The 15,966-nt window shown below is 33.7% G+C and overlaps 3 protein-coding genes across 3 annotated transcripts; 2 read left to right on the forward strand and 1 right to left on the reverse strand.

The window, feature by feature from the left end:
* Nucleotides 1–3,444: 3,444 nt before the first annotated feature.
* On the reverse strand, nt 3,445–4,514 carry LOC114743555 (uncharacterized). Its single transcript, XM_028931765.1, has one exon. It carries the CDS (start codon nt 4,393–4,395, stop codon nt 3,568–3,570), a length of 828 nt encoding a protein of 275 aa, XP_028787598.1. The 5' UTR covers nt 4,396–4,514; the 3' UTR covers nt 3,445–3,567.
* Nucleotides 4,515–9,584: 5,070 nt separating this feature from the next.
* On the forward strand, nt 9,585–10,391 carry LOC114743551 (formin-like protein 3). Its single transcript, XM_028931763.1, has one exon. The coding sequence runs from the start codon at nt 9,585–9,587 to the stop codon at nt 10,389–10,391; it is 807 nt and encodes a 268-aa protein (XP_028787596.1).
* Nucleotides 10,392–10,406: 15 nt separating this feature from the next.
* Nucleotides 10,407–13,982, forward strand: LOC114743552 (proline-rich receptor-like protein kinase PERK12). Its single transcript, XM_028931764.1, is given in 9 exon segments — nt 10,407–10,450; nt 10,533–10,955; nt 11,057–11,143; nt 11,684–11,754; nt 11,885–11,961; nt 12,405–12,472; nt 12,475–12,551; nt 13,366–13,527; nt 13,695–13,982. Coding segments are annotated over 8 exon segments (1,248 nt in total). The 5' UTR covers nt 10,407–10,450; nt 10,533–10,537.
* Nucleotides 13,983–15,966: the final 1,984 nt, after the last annotated feature.

Raw genomic sequence — 15,966 nt, forward strand, 5'->3', positions numbered from 1 at the left:
AATGCTTATTGAGTCTAGAAACACATGCCTTGATGATGCTAAGTCCCAGAAATTCAATGCATGTAATAAGAAAAAACTTCTTGGACCTCTTAGCTTGAATGAATAACTCAAAAAAAAAAAAAACTCAGGAGCAATATGAAAGAGTTTATTAAATATTTAAGATAAATTCAAGTTAATTACTAAAAATTGATCACATCTCTTTTAAAATTGAAAGTTATAAATAAGATAGGATGGAATATAAAACTTTTATTTGTTCAGAAAAACCTTTTGAAGCGATACAATTGAAGGTACTTGTTCGATCCTAAATATAAGACCATTTTATAGTATAACTACAAAATGAGTTTTATATTTAAAATCGATAGAGAAAAATATAAGATGGACAATGTTTGAAAATTATCTATATAGGGAGAACGAAGACGCGGTGTCAACAATTCAGCACCAATGACGACACTGTTTAAAGAAGAAAGCAAATACTCGTAGCAGTTCACATTGCTGTCTTCGATAAACTAACGAAAGAAAACAATTATTAAGGAAGTCGAAAAGAGCAAAGAAAAGTACCGAAACAAAGAGCAGCTTCTTTAATTTGACCACTGCTCAATTCAGCCTCTTCGTTTTCTGCCCTTTGGCCTACGTCAATGGGAAGGGAAGAAGAAAGAACTAAATATGAGAGAGAACATTACAGAGAATAATAAAGGAAAAAAAGTTGAATGGGGCTTGAAGAAAATGAAGTGTTAGGTGGTAGAGGGATGTGTGCAATAGATGTGAGCTACTTCCTTATCTACATTGTGAAGCCAGTGATGGGAAGAGGCAACATTTGGCTTATTATTATGTGCTTCAGATGAGATAAGATGAGGGCAAAATTGTCTTATCACAATGTCCTGCAAAAACTATGTCATTCTGTGAATATTATTTTATGTTGAGTTTGAATGTGGTGTGCTTTTGTTTACGTGTTACTATCAATCCTACTGTATCAATAATTTTCAACGATATATGCCTAATTTTCTTCACCCGTCTTTTTGTGATATTGAATTATTGTTCATTCTAGGATATTACCAGGGAAATTTGGCTTATGTGTTTGAGCTGTTTATTTGTTAATGAGACTAATGATACAACTCCTATTTCATTTTTCTTCGGTTGTGTTCAACTTAGTAAATTTTTTTCAAATAAACGTTATTTATACATAGTTGAAAACATGTTCCACACAGCTAAATAAGAGTTGTACTCGCTCAAATTCAACTGTATTTAGCTAATAAATTTTTCAAACGGATACTTCTAACTAATTCTTTATCATTATTATTCCATTTGATTTAATAAAAGATACCTAAGTGATTTTGTAGATTAAAGTAATCAGATAAATTATTTAATTAAAACAAATACAACCCAGTATCTCTATGTAACAACATATTATATATCATTTTACAAGTTATGTAAATTAATTTTAAAAAATAATATATAAAGTAAAGTGAATTGAGATGTTATAATAAGAATGGAATTAAACCTTCCAAGTTTTATTTCAATCTTATTATAAGCACCTATTTATGATTTTATATAAATTAAGAAATTTAGTGGAAATAAAAACTGCCCTGCTCAATAAATAAAAGCGGTGCCTGCCACTGCTCTGGCACAAGCCCACAACTAAAGTCTCCGTTCTTAAAACATTAAAACAGGCCTTGCTTGACACCACGGCCCCTGCCATGATCTGGGATGTGGTCCCTTGCCATGCCAGGGCCCTTATCTTATCATTATATGGTACTCGTATTTAAAATTTAAATCCCCTAGTACAAATTAAAAAAAAAATTAAATCCCCTTATCATATTAGTTATAGTTAGTTTCTTTTTTTTTTATAAAATTGATTATATGAAAAAATAAAAGGAATTTCTTAGTTGGCCGTGTATGTTTGTAAAATACTAAAATATATCGATATATAAATTGTGTTCATTTCATGTTGGAGTTTTCAATAAATTTTCTACCATGTATAGGCAGAGAGATTATAATTGGTGTGAAAAAATATAGAAACAAGGAAGAAAACAAGCTGTACTGTTTGTAACAAAGCTAACGCCACGACACAGCTTGTTAATTAATAGCTAGGTTTATTTCGATGATAAATATAATTTTTAATTCAGTTTATCTTCCTAATTTATATTTTTTTAAGAAATATTCTTATTGGTTGCACATATTAAATATTTTTATTAAGAAAAAATTTAAATGCAAATGATTAAATATGATATTTTAGGCCAACTAATATACATATTTCATAGATAACTTGTTTCACTTACTTTTTTTTTTTAATCTTTGCAGATTAATCATATAACACCTATATTCACAGTTGAACGGAGTGTATATGTGGCATCTACAATTGATGGGATGCGTCTTTCACCAACCATCAAAATAAGAATTGCAGGGAAAATAAGTAAACATGATTCCATCGAATGCTCGGTTTCGAGTTGCCGTCCAAACAAGGCAATGATTGCTTCTTCACCAAATTTTGGGTGTGTTTAGTTTTCAACTCAGGGAAAGTTAGTTTGTCAAAAGCCTATTTGACAAAAATCAATTTGGTAAAAGTTCATTATGAAATTTACGCTTGGATGCTTTTTTAAAGGCTAGCTTAGTAATCTCATAAAAAAAAGCTAGCTTAATAATACTTAGCCAAACTTGGTTCCGCAATCCTAGCTTGATTCATTTTAGGCAAATAAATATACCTCCACTATATAATACTACTTTCGATCCTTGATATAGACCCTGTTTGACTTTTATTTTTGTCCTTAATATAAGACCCTAATTCACTTTGTCTCTATATTTATACATTTTTTTCAAAGTAGCCCTTCTAACAATGATAATTCTAGTCAATATACTTGATTGTCAAGGATATTTTAGGAAAGACAACATCTATTTAGGACAAATAACTAACTCAACTTACTTTCTTAATCTCCTCAAATTAGTCAACTGGCTCTTATAATTAGGACTGGAGGTAGTATAATAGTTAATTTAACATTAATTTAGTTGCAAATATAAAATTTCACTTTGTTTGTTTCTTATATTTATTCATCTTTTCTAAAATAAATTGTAACAGTTACGTGCATTAAATATTTGATTAAATGATAATTCTAATTAATATATATGATTAGTAAGGATATTCTATAAAAAAATAACATTTATTACAAATAACTAACTTAACAAACTTTTTAAATATATTAAAATTGGTTAACTGACTCTTGTATTAAGAATTAGATAAAATATTTTTTTGTGAAGCATCGGGCTTTTCCATAGCATTTACTTCAATAATTCTCTGTTTTTTCCCCCAAACCATACATGTTCATACAAATCGAATGCAAAACATTCAAGTTTCCTCCTCTTCTGCACCTGTCACCTAACTAAATCCATAATGATCACACAGAACAATTGGCAGGAAATTTTTTTCCATAATCAATGACATAATCTACACAAAAAGGTCGAAGTCCCAATACAAAAATGGCCTCCCCTACCATTATCATCTTAGTATATTTACATAATAATCAATAAATAATTTTAATGAATAAAATCAACATTTTAATTTCGGGACCAACAAACTCAGAAAGGATGAACGTTCCTGCTCATTCCGTTCACATTCGCAAAGATCCCAAACATGTCTTGTTTGTATGGTAAATACGACTTCTTTTTTTCACTTTCCTTCTTCGCTCTGTTCATCACATAATGCTTCTCATGTGCTGACGACGTCGTCTTACTATTCCCTCCCTTGACTTTCTTCACTGCGACGTTTTTTGCTTCGCCGGAGTTCGTCTTCGTTGTCACCGCTTTCTCGGGCTGAACGCCCGTGCTTCTATTGTCCGAAGGGTTTAAAAAGACGAAAGCGTCCTTGCCGTCGCTATTGCTCCGGAGCTTCGTTTCTCGGAACCTCCATAGCTTGGAGAAACCTGTGGAATTGCTCTTACCGCATTTCGCGCTCGAGGCCTCCACCGCAATTTTCTCGGACCATTCACAGTACGGCCCCTCCGGCGTGCCATCAGGTTCGTCAGATTCAGACGCCGAGGACAAAGAAGAAAGTTGACCGCTTTGTTCCACGAAGACCTTCTTCAACGGCGGCCGGGGAGCGGAGGAGCCGTCGTACCCGTCGCCGAAGAGAAGACTTCTATCAAATATAGGATACATAGGTCGGATCTGGCCGTTGTCAAACACATCGTCGGCCGAAATCGGCGATCCATCCGGGATCGCGCAATCAAAGCTGAATTCCTCCTCTTCCTCCTCTTGTTCCTGGTCTTTCTCTTGAACCACATCACCAATCTTCATCTTGGTCCTCATATTTTCAGCCAAATCCTCAGAAATTTCATCGTGAACCGTGAAAGGACGGGAATCACTGAAAGTGCTAGAAGAAGGTAAAACCGAAACCGCTTGCATCATTCTTTTCTGTTGTCAAATCCCTTGAACAGTGAGAAGTCGTGGATTTGAAGTAGAGATATTGAATTTGGAGCTTCTTAGGTTAGAGACAGCAGGTGTGATGGAGATGGTAAAGGTGAGGAGAAAAGCCGTGCGGGTGGGTTTTTATATGCAGCCTATGTGAATGCGAGTGTTGGCGGGTGATCCACTAGCCCAAGCCAACCGTATTTGGATGGAAGTTGCAAAAATTGATTTTCTTGAATTAAAATTTTTTAAATTATTATTGTGGCTTTTCTTGGTTTGTTCACACGCTCCACGTGTGTTAACCTTTCACGCGGACCTTTCTTTGGGAAATTGCGTGTTGGCTTCTTGGTTGGTTGGTTGGTTCCAGAACGTTGAGCTTAGGGACGGAGCTCATCGTCCGCTACGATTCCCTTCTTGCAGGAACTTCCATGGATTTAGACCCGCTTAATTTTATTTGAAAATTATAATATTTTTAAATATAATAGAAAATTAATCACTTATTTTTATGTTATCAGAAAATTCATTTATTAGTTTTAGGAAATTACAGTTAAAATAAAAAATAAAAAAGATAGACTTACTATTTATGACTATTTAAATAAGTTTTATATTCATATTTTAATATGGAATTCAACGAGAAAAAAGGAATATATTATGGAAATTAAGTTCCTTTTTATATTTAATGAAAAATATAATAATATTTTCCTATATATATTTTTTCACTCTGACTTTCATTTCATAAAGAATAGATTTGATTATAAACAGGAATATAGGATTACAAATATTAAAAATTTACTGTCATTTTAATCTCTCTTCACAATTTACATGCTTACCTTGTAAATTAAAACTAAAGACTTTAATTGTCATTCCAAACAACAACTACTTCTGGTCTTTAATATAAGATCTCGTTTGATTTTTATTTTGATTTGAAATATAAGATTCTAATATACTTTTTCTCTCATATTTATATATTTTTTCTCAAGATAGTCCTTCTAATGGTTGTTGTTTTAGCCAGCATATTTGATTAGTAAGAATATTTTAGGAAAGAAAATAATTATTTATTACAAATAACTAACTTAACTTATTTTCTTAATCTTCTCAAATTAGTCAACTAGATTTTATAATTAGGACCGGAGGAGGTAGTATTAAAATGATGTTGTTGAAGTTTAAAATGATAGTAAATTTTTAAACTTCATGTAAAGTTTTTATATTCTATGATAACTGCAAAAACATTATGCCTACCCACAAAAAAATATTATTATATTTTTGTGATTTTTTTTTTTTTTTGAGAGATGTTGAAATTTCCCGTAACTCCAACTCTGAACATATACTCTAATTGGAGGCCTTATTGGAAATACAGGGGGTGAGCTAAGCGATGAGCTAATGCAGGGAGGCTGACGTCATCGGCAGTCTTGGGTGTTAAGGCACTTCTGTTTCCTTCCGCGGCAAGCTTTGGAACCCTCCACAATTATGAACGGGGAATGGATGCATTACGCCCACACGATTCCATCCGTTGAAATTTGATTATTTAAAACAAAAAACATATGAAGAAACAAGTTATTCATATAAAAACAAGGTTCATGAAAAACATGTTATTCATACGAATTATACGGTCGATAATTTATTTTTTCTTTTATTATATTAAAATTTAAACACTGAAATTACTAATTTTTTCCAACGAAACTGAAATCACTAATTACGTCTTATCTCATTCTAGTATTCATCGTCTCTATTTCAGACAATTTTTTTTTTAATCCTTTTTTCAAACAGAGTTAAAAAATATTTTAATAATAGTAATCGAGAAGTAACCAGGATAATTTCATCGCATCTGTTGGAATTTCCAGGTAAATTACATCCTTTATATTTTATAAAATAGTATGACTATATATATTATTTATATTCACAGATAGAAGGAATTATTGATATTAATGTTTTCCCCTCCCCTGATCTCCAGCGGATTATATCCCCTCGGATTGTAAGACTTGAATTGACTCATTTATTCATTCCTCTAATAAAGTCAGGATTAGGGATCCTTTGACTTTATCAAAAACCAGAGATCATGCATCGAAAAGCGGGGCTTTGGTAATTTGATTAAGCTTCGATAATACTAGTGCTACTTCCGAGCCCTAATTATAAGAGCTAGTTGATTAATTTGAGGAGATTAAGAAAGTAAGTTGAGTTAGTTATTTGTCCTAAATAAATGTTGTCTTTCCTAAAATATTTTTACTAATCAAATGTATTGACTAGAACTATTATTATTAGAAGGGCTACTTTGGAAAAAAATGTATAAATATGAGAGACAAAATGGATTGGGGTCTTATATTTAGGATCAAAATAAAAATCAAATAAGGTCTTATATTAAGGATCGGAGGTAGTACTATCTAGTTTAAATAAAATATGTAATGTTTAAAAATTAAAAGTTTATAGTATTAAAGATTGAGAGTATTTGTTTTTAGTATTTGTTAGAAAAAGTTCTGAAATTTATAATCATCGTCACAATTGACATTACTGCTTGGCAACCAAGCACCGCGCTGACTTGACCATCGAATAATCATATAGAGGTATTCACATTGCGCCACCCTCGTTGACCCTCAAATTTATGAAACACGAAGAAGCTTCTACGGCTGAATATTACAACCTTTACTCCTTACTCAGCTTTTATTTATAAATTATTTTTAATATATTTCACATAAATAAAAAAATTTTAAAATTTTATTAACTCTCGTTTAAAATTCAACAAGTTTTAAATTTTATCCCTATTCAATATATATTATACTTCATGTAAACAAAGTCGACACAATAATAAATAAAAAGTAAAATTATACATTCATACAAAAATTTCTCTTAGTACCCTATAAATAGGATTAAAAAAGATCTTCTCTCTGTGTCTTATAAAGAGGACCAAGTGAGCTACTCATTTGGTCCTATTTATAAGTTATTTCTAATATATTTCATACAGATTAAGAAAGATCTTAAATTTTATTAGCTCTCATTTAAAATTCAACAGCTTTTCAATTTTATCTCTATTTAATATATATTATACCTCATGTAAACAAAGCCAATACAATAATAAATAAAGCGTGAAACTGTACATCCATATAAGAAAATTTTCTTAGTGTCTTATAAATAGGACCAAAAAATACTCTATAAATAGGACCAGAGGAGTAAGAATTATTTTGATTATAAATATAAGACCCCAATTCATTTTGTTTCTCATATTTGTTTATGTTTTCCAAAACAGTCATTGCACTAGCTAGTTCCATATGTCAAATGCTTCATCAAATGATAGTTCTAACTAATACATATAATTAGTAAGGATATTCCGAAGAAAATAACACATATTTATTCTAAATAACTAACATAACAAACTTTTTTAATGTACTCAAATTAGTCAACTAACATTTATATTAAAAACTGAAAGTAATAAAATAAGTTTGCAGATTAAAACAAAGAGGGCTTTAATGTTAATACTCCTGATCTGACAGCGATTAGTCTCAAACTGAAAATAACTTTATTTATTAAAAAAAGTACAATATTAAATTATTACAATTATCAGGCCCCGAATTACTTGCTAAAGTATTCTCTCTGTTTTTTTTTTTGGTCGGAATTAGTTTCTAGGTTCTAGCTCATATCTCGACCTCATTCACAGCACAAAAACATTACTTTTTCCCTTAATGTAAGTCATTTAATCAAATTTATCATATAAATTTATAATTCTATTTCTAATTTATTATTTTTAGATTATTATTGCCTTAAAAATCTATATACTAAATCGGAGTAAAATTAAAAACTTATTAAATTTTAAGATGTAGTCAGTAAAATTTAAAATTTTTTCTTGATTCCAATAAAATATTTTACGAATTGCACCAAAGGAATATGCAAAACAACAATCAAGTAGAATGTAGTTTTTGCAGAACCATGTTTTGATTTGTGAAGCTATGTACCAGCTAGTTTGATCATAAGAAGCTATAACTTAATTACCGAAAGATTAAGAAACAAAAGAGTAATAAAATTATCAACAAACTAAATACTATATCCAGTTATAATTATAAGAACTAATTGACTAATTCGAGGATATTAATAAAATAAGCTAAGTTATTATGGATAATAAATATGTGTTGTCTTTCCTAAAATATCCTTACAATTAGGTTTATTAATTAGAACTACTATTATTAGAGGGACTACTTTAGAAAAAAATCCACAAATATAAGAAAAAGATTGGAGTTTTATAATTAGAATCAAAATAAAAATCAAATGAGATCTTATATTAAGAACTATAGCATAATCGAATGAATGCCTCAGAGGGTAAGAAAATATAGTTAATTGAAAAACACAAAAAATATAGATGCAGCGTAGGGTATATATGCTTAGGGTAGAGGTTACCATTCCTAATTCTCTTTTTTTAAGCATATAATGTTTTTTTAATCTGAATAATTCTCCTAATTTTAAAATCACGTGTAAATAAATTTTTTTATATCTTATTAGTGAAATAAAAGATAAAATAATAATAAAAAGTATTTATACAAAATACAAATATATTGACGAGATTTTAAAGTTGAGACCAAATTGCAGGGTTAAGTTTTTTTGCCCCTTCAATACAACGGGAAGAAGTTGGGTTAAGCTGTCTGTGGCTGTTTCAAGGTAAAATCGGGTCAAGTTAGAAGATCCGGGACCGCTAATAGTGACGTGGCCCGTTCTGAAGTTTGACCCAGTTCTCGTTGCGCGGTAACCCGAAATTCAAGGACGAGCAACACAGAATCTCTGTCGAAATTCGAAACTACCTTCTTCTTCCCAAAAAATCGCACGGAGCTTTTTCAGGATTTCTGGATTTTTTCCCCTATACGCTAATAATTTTTCCTTGAACTTTCTTTGTCAAAAAATTTCGTTCAATTTCAAGCACAATCGCACACACTCTCTTTCTTGTCAACGCATTGCATCGTTGTGGCAATTCCAGCTTCATGTCCCTCCCGACGGAAGTTTATTCTCGTTGTTCCGATTGTTTGTGCTTTGATGTGCAGAACGAAAGTTTGGCTTACAGAAATAGTTTTCATATCAATGCCTCTCTTCATTTCTGTTTGATGTTTCCGCACATTTCATCTGTTTGCCGTTCATTCTGAGAAAACCAACGGGCGTTCCATTTTCTTCTTATTCTAAGAGCCGCCCTGAGAATAGAATTTCTGATAGAAATAGAAATGACTTCTAGCGATGAAAAGGACAAGGATTTACCGTCTCCAGAAGGATCGCTTGCTCCAATGATAAACATTAATTTCGAGAAACGCTCGCAGGAAGATAAAAAGACGCTACCGGCAGCGCCCCCTCCAAAGTCGAAAAAGGATTCGGATGAGCATGACGCTTCGCCACCGAAGTCTACTGATTCTAACTCCTCTTCGAAGACACCGCCATTGCCGTCTCAGATTAATCTGACTCTGCCAAGCTCACCATCACCTAAAGAATCACCTTCCAAGAAATCACCACCACCGCCTCCGCCACCGATACCGTCACCATCGCCTCCACGGGCAACGCCACCGGCTCGTTCATCGGCAAAGCAATCGCCTCATTCACCACCACCTCCACCCTTACACTTGCAACTTCCCACCTCTTCGCCACCGCCACCGCCGCCTTCATTGTTGAGTAACAGGGGAAATCTCTCTCCCGGTCCCCCTGAACAGTCAGCGTCATCAGCAGATTCACACGACAGGTCTTCTGTGAATGTTAGTGTCATTTTTCCCTCGCTTGCTCAAAGCGTCCCACCGCCACATACGCAGGTTGGAGGGGGTATTGAATCTGGTTCTAATCATCCTTCACCTCCCCACTCACAAGGGCTTAACGCTGGCTCAAATACAAGACCAAATGTTTCTTCTGACGACTCAGTGCCGTCAACGTCAGGAGGTGAAGGTGGCAGTGGCGGCGACGGTAATGCCGCAAAATATGTGGGTATTGCATTCGCTGGAGTCTGTATCGTTGTCTTCGTTGGTTTATGTTTTTGGTCGCGAAAATAAGAAAAGGAAACGAGGGGCCGTCCATGATGCATCGCATATACCGCCAAATACGAAAGCAGGTATATAGTAAGCAGCCATTTTTTGCATACTTAAGTTTGTGCATCAGACTTCATTTCTGATGATTTTGGTTTTGATCATCAGGTGATATGCGTTACTACGGACTGCAGCCCCTGCAAGATGACCCCTACAAAAATGGGAGCCAAACGGGAAGTGTGCAATCTTTGGGAACTTCAGAGACAGTGCAGCCCATGAGTGCCCAGACTGCTTTTAGCTATGAAGGTATTATGGAGATAACAAATGGGTTTTCTAGTCAAAACATTATTGGAGAGGGGGGATTTGGTTGCGTTTACAAGGGTTGGCTGGCAGATGGAAGAGTTGTAGCAGTCAAGAAGCTGAAGGCGGGCAGTGGGCAAGGCGATCGGGAATTTCGTGCAGAAGTGGAGATTATCAGTCGTGTTCATCATCGACATTTAGTATCGTTAGTCGGTTATTGCATATCCGAGCAGCAAAAGATTCTTATGTACGAGTTTGTTCCCAATGGAACGCTCGATCATCACTTGCACGGTAATGTGAGTTTTTCACAATTCATAATAAACTGGGTTTATATGCCCTCTAATTTATGAATCCATGATTGTAATTGGTGGACTGTTTGTATGTGCGAACAGGAAAAGGAATGCCAGTGTTAGATTGGGCCAAGAGGGTGAAGATAGCAATTGGTGCCGCAAGAGGTCTGGCATATCTGCATGAGGATTGTAAGTGCTGGTTTTGTTTTATTGTTTTCATATATTCCCACAGTAAAATAATCATCCTTTGCAAACCATTATGCTATTGTCACATTGCCAGAGCAGTTGCCCTTGATTTTCTGTCGTCTAGGCCAAAGACTATAGTTCTTTATGTGGCTGTTCACTCATTTCATCTCTTAACTGTGCTATTATTTGATGAACTGCTAGATGTCAATATGAATGGACAAAAGTGCTCATAGGGCCATAGGCTAGGGCACCTTACATTTTGCCCTCAATTCTTAACATTATTCAGAGGTTCAAATGATGCTTTCGAAAGTTGTGTTACCTTTGGGCCACCTTACTTTATCTATCTGTGTTCTTAAGTTCCGAGATTTCTCTCATGCATGTTGGTCTAGTTTTTAACAAACATGAAGTAAAAGATATCGACTGTGCTGTGTATATGTATTTTTCGTCAAGCACAAAATTGGTCTTCTAAGCACTTTCTTGTATCACTGCAAATTTTTAAATTTGTCTTTCAAAAGCCAACTATAGCGTTTTATCTATTTCTAGGCCACCCAAAGATTATCCACAGAGATATAAAGTCAGCAAATATACTTTTGGATGATGCTTATGTGGCAAAGGTACTATATACTTCAAATTTTCTTCTTCAATATGAGTTTCCTTTTGGAAACTGTTATATATTCGTTAGTCAAAAGTTGATGTCTCTTAATTTATTTTCATTCAATATAGTTTGATGATGTTTTAACTCAGGTTTCGGACTTTGGACTTGCGAGGCTAACAGATGATGCCGATACTCATGTATCAACTCGTGTCATGGGAACCTTCGGGTAGGGTTTATTTCTCTGAACATTGAGCCATGGATTATAATGTATCATGGTTTTCTCTGGGAGTTGCAACTTACTTTGAATGGGAAATACCTTCTGGGATTTCAAAGAAAGAAAGAAAGAACAACTGCGTAAACTAGGAGAGATTGGTGGTTTGTAGAATTTTGCAAGCCGATTGTGCTTTTAATACTTACCTCTCATGATATCACTTTGGCTAATGACTGAAACATTACCCCTGCAAAATTTTATTTCATTACTGTCAATTGGAATGTAAAGTAGTATTGACCCTCACAAATCGGCCAAGCTTTTAAGGTTTGATATTACAGCAAAACTTATGTGAGATACATAGTACGGAAGTGCAATAATGAATGTATTTGCTAGAAAACCGACTTTAATACACCCTATTCTAGCTTTGCATATTGTATAATTCCTGCTTCACCTTGAAGGTACATGGCTCCAGAGTATGCAACAAGTGGAAAGTTAACAGATAGGTCGGATGTCTTCTCCTTTGGAGTTGTCTCCTAGAGCTTTTGACTGGAAGGAAACCAGTTGATCAAACTCAACCACTGGGAGAAGAGAGTTTGGTTGAGTGGGTATGAATGAACCTTTTTCTTTATTTTGCATGGAAATTTTGTTGGAAATATGATATTTTTGTTCTTTTGTTTTCACCATATCCTTTGTCTTATGATGTTGATGAAACAATGCTCTGGAAACCATTATCCTTCCAACCATTCGCGTGCTAACTTTTAGGGCATAATATGCCATTTTTTAAAAGCACGTCATGTTTGTATCTAACTTCCCTTTTTTATATATGTAATACATTTTTTACAACTGCAGCTAACCAAGGTTCTTCTTCTGGTAGTTTGTGTGTATTGTATGTGAAACGGTTGCACATTTTCTGGGTCTGTTAATGGTCACCCTTTAGATTTTTTAACTCATTAGAGCATTAGTTCATAAAAAGAAAGTTATTCTCTTGATACAGCTTGAAAAAGCATTAGAACATCTGAGCAAATTTTACCCTCCTAAGGGAGACTTTATAGGCCAATTGAAATTCTGATGGACTGCTACTCAATTGAGTATAATTTACAGTGATCATGCTAAAGACACGTCTCTGTCAAATAATATTGTAGATTTCCTTTTTAAAAGCATTGGAACGAGTCCAATAAATCATAGGAGATACCCATCATCCAAACTAGAAGTTAAGACTTCCAAGTCATGTAATCCCACTAAGTAGAATTTAAGCAATCTCTTAATTATTGTGAATCTTACGTTAAATCAATCTTTGAAAGTTTCCCTTTTCCCTTATGTAAGATCATGATCAGATGTGCTTCACATCATCGACTGGTGATTATTGTTAGGGTCTTGTGATTCAAGTAACAGACTTCTGAGATCGATACTCATTTACAGGCCAGACCTCATCTCATTCATGCAGTTGATACTGGTGACTTCAACAAACTAATAGACACAAGGCTTGAAAATCATTATGTGGAGAGCGAAGTACTTAGAATGATTGACGCAGCTGCAGCATGTGTTCGCCATTCTGCTCCAAAACGGCCCCGGATGCTTCAGGTATTAGAAAAACTAGAAACATCCATCACGGTTCTCCAAACTATATTTCTCATGTCACTACTATGACTGTTACCTTTTGACACAATTCTGCCCGTTATCTATATTTACAATCTGACCATCTTTAAGAGAAAGAACCACCAACTAATACACCTCTTGGTTCTGATCAGGTCGTAAGAGCCTTAGATAGTGGCAGTGAACCAGTTGACCTATCCAACGGAGTGAAATATGGTCAGAGCACTGCTTATGATTCTGGACAGTATGATGAAGAAATTATGAGATTTAGGATGATGAATGGTGTAAGCTTTAGCAGTTCTGAATTTGATTTGTATGATGAAGAATATAGTTCAAGAGAACTATCCGGCTTCCGACGTGCATTTGCTCGGGCTGGTTCGGGTGGCGAGTCCAGCTCTCAAGCTTTCAGCAAAGGTGGGAGCAGTGGGCAAACGAAGGAATGAATGATAACAACTAACTTTGCCAATTTCCTTTATAGGATTTGCGGCATCAAGGATTTGCATCATCTTACAGAGCACAATATAAAATGTTCAAATGGATTAGATTGCCCTTACCTGGTTGGATCCTCTGTGAATGTAGAATGTGCAATGCAGAGGGGTACTAAAGAGAAGATAGTAAATGTGTATACGTACAAAATGTGGATCCTATACGAAGTCACATTCTCCATGCCACTCCCCCTCCCCTGGGGAATGGATGAATACATAAACGAAAAGGATCCAAAATTTGCACTAACAATTGACTTGGCGTACAAATTTAATGTTGAACTTTTTCCCCCTTTATTTTTATTCTATTTCCCCTCTTGTTTTTAGCACTGGGGATGTGGAAACCTTGTAAAAAGAAACCTTTCTTCATCTTAATGTGTTAGTTAATGTACACAGGATGATTGTAGTTATATTTTATTTAACGCATTAAGTTATCTTCATTGAAGGACTAGCATCAAGCAAGCTTTTTCAAGTTTTTTAAATGATGACTATGTATGAATAATTTTCATAACATAAAATTTGGCCCAAAAAAACTTGAAAATACAAAAAAAAATTCATTATTAAATCACTCCCATTCAAATTCCTTTTGAGATAGTGGATTTCATTTTCTGATCTTACCATCTTAGGATTTGCTTGGTTTTTAGAAAGGTCACTCATGGAAAGAGGAGGATGGAATGGAATAAAATGTTGACCTAGAGGGTGTTTAGATAAGTTTTGACAAAGCCTATCAGGTATTTAGAAGTCTAAAATCACCTTTATAAATAAGCAATGTTAATATCTTTTGGCATTAAAAGCCTGTTTGGGATCACGTTTAGGCCTCCAAATATGCACTTAATTGGTAAAAGTTGCTTTTTTTTAAAAATGATGTTGATATTTGTAATCTGACTTTTGAGTTCACATGAGTTTTTGGATTGAAACTCCATTATCTTACTTTTAACAATAGGCATTAATTATTTGTCACTTGCCTATTTGACCCTCCTTCTGTAGCCTATCTTCTCCTCTATTGTGGCGAGAAGAAAAAACAAGAACAGATCCAAGCACAGCGTCTTCCATTATCTCTATTTTTAATAATTTTATTTTTTAAATTTAAGAAAAACTCATTTTTAGTAATAACAGGAGAAAGCATTAATTATTTTTCAATTTCTCCGTAACAATGACTGATTTTTTTTTTTAATAGTTTTATTTTCAATATACAATTGTCACATTATAACATATAATATTAAATATATATTACTTAATAAAATTTATGTCTTTTTTAATAATTATATTTAATGTTGTTTTTCTATTAATTATTCAAACAAGTTTTAGTTTACCAAGCTGATTTTTTTTTACAAAAATCAATCCAAGTATAAGTCATATTATACTAACTTCTACCCTAACTTGAGTTTGTAAAAGTCAGATTAAAAAAAAAATTATTTTTTTTACTGGTAATCCAAACAAACTGTCTATGTTTAGTGAAAAACATAGTTGGGTGTATTTAATAGCAATTTTCAATTCTCACAACCTCCGATAACAAAACCCTCAATACAGTAGTTAATTCTTCCAAACTTCAGTGTCACTTCCTTCTGCTTGTGTCCGCGCACCTGCTTCTCATTTTCACTCCTGCTTCATTTTTGCTCTCTGCATCTCGTTTTCTTTGCAACAGTCTACTTCTTGCATTTTTTTTAAGCAGCTATTTTAAAAAGTAATAGAAAGAAAAACAACGAATGGAGAGGATTCCTCACTTCTTTCTCTCATTCAAAACCATACATGAGACGGCTCCTAAGTGATAAAAGAAAGAAGATATTCTATTTTGACTTTTGATGTTTCTTATTATTGTCTCCTTAACTGAATTCATTTAGGGGGAAAACAGGGATATTATTATATATATTCGTTGAGGATTAAACTCTAAACCTTTGGCAACATATTACCCTTTAGGTTAACCATATGGTCCTTTTCTTTTTTG

This window comes from Neltuma alba, unplaced genomic scaffold (assembly GCF_004799145.2).
Source record: "Neltuma alba isolate B1F8T4 unplaced genomic scaffold, ASM479914v2 tig00004045_pilon, whole genome shotgun sequence".
NCBI lineage: Eukaryota > Viridiplantae > Streptophyta > Magnoliopsida > Fabales > Fabaceae > Neltuma > Neltuma alba.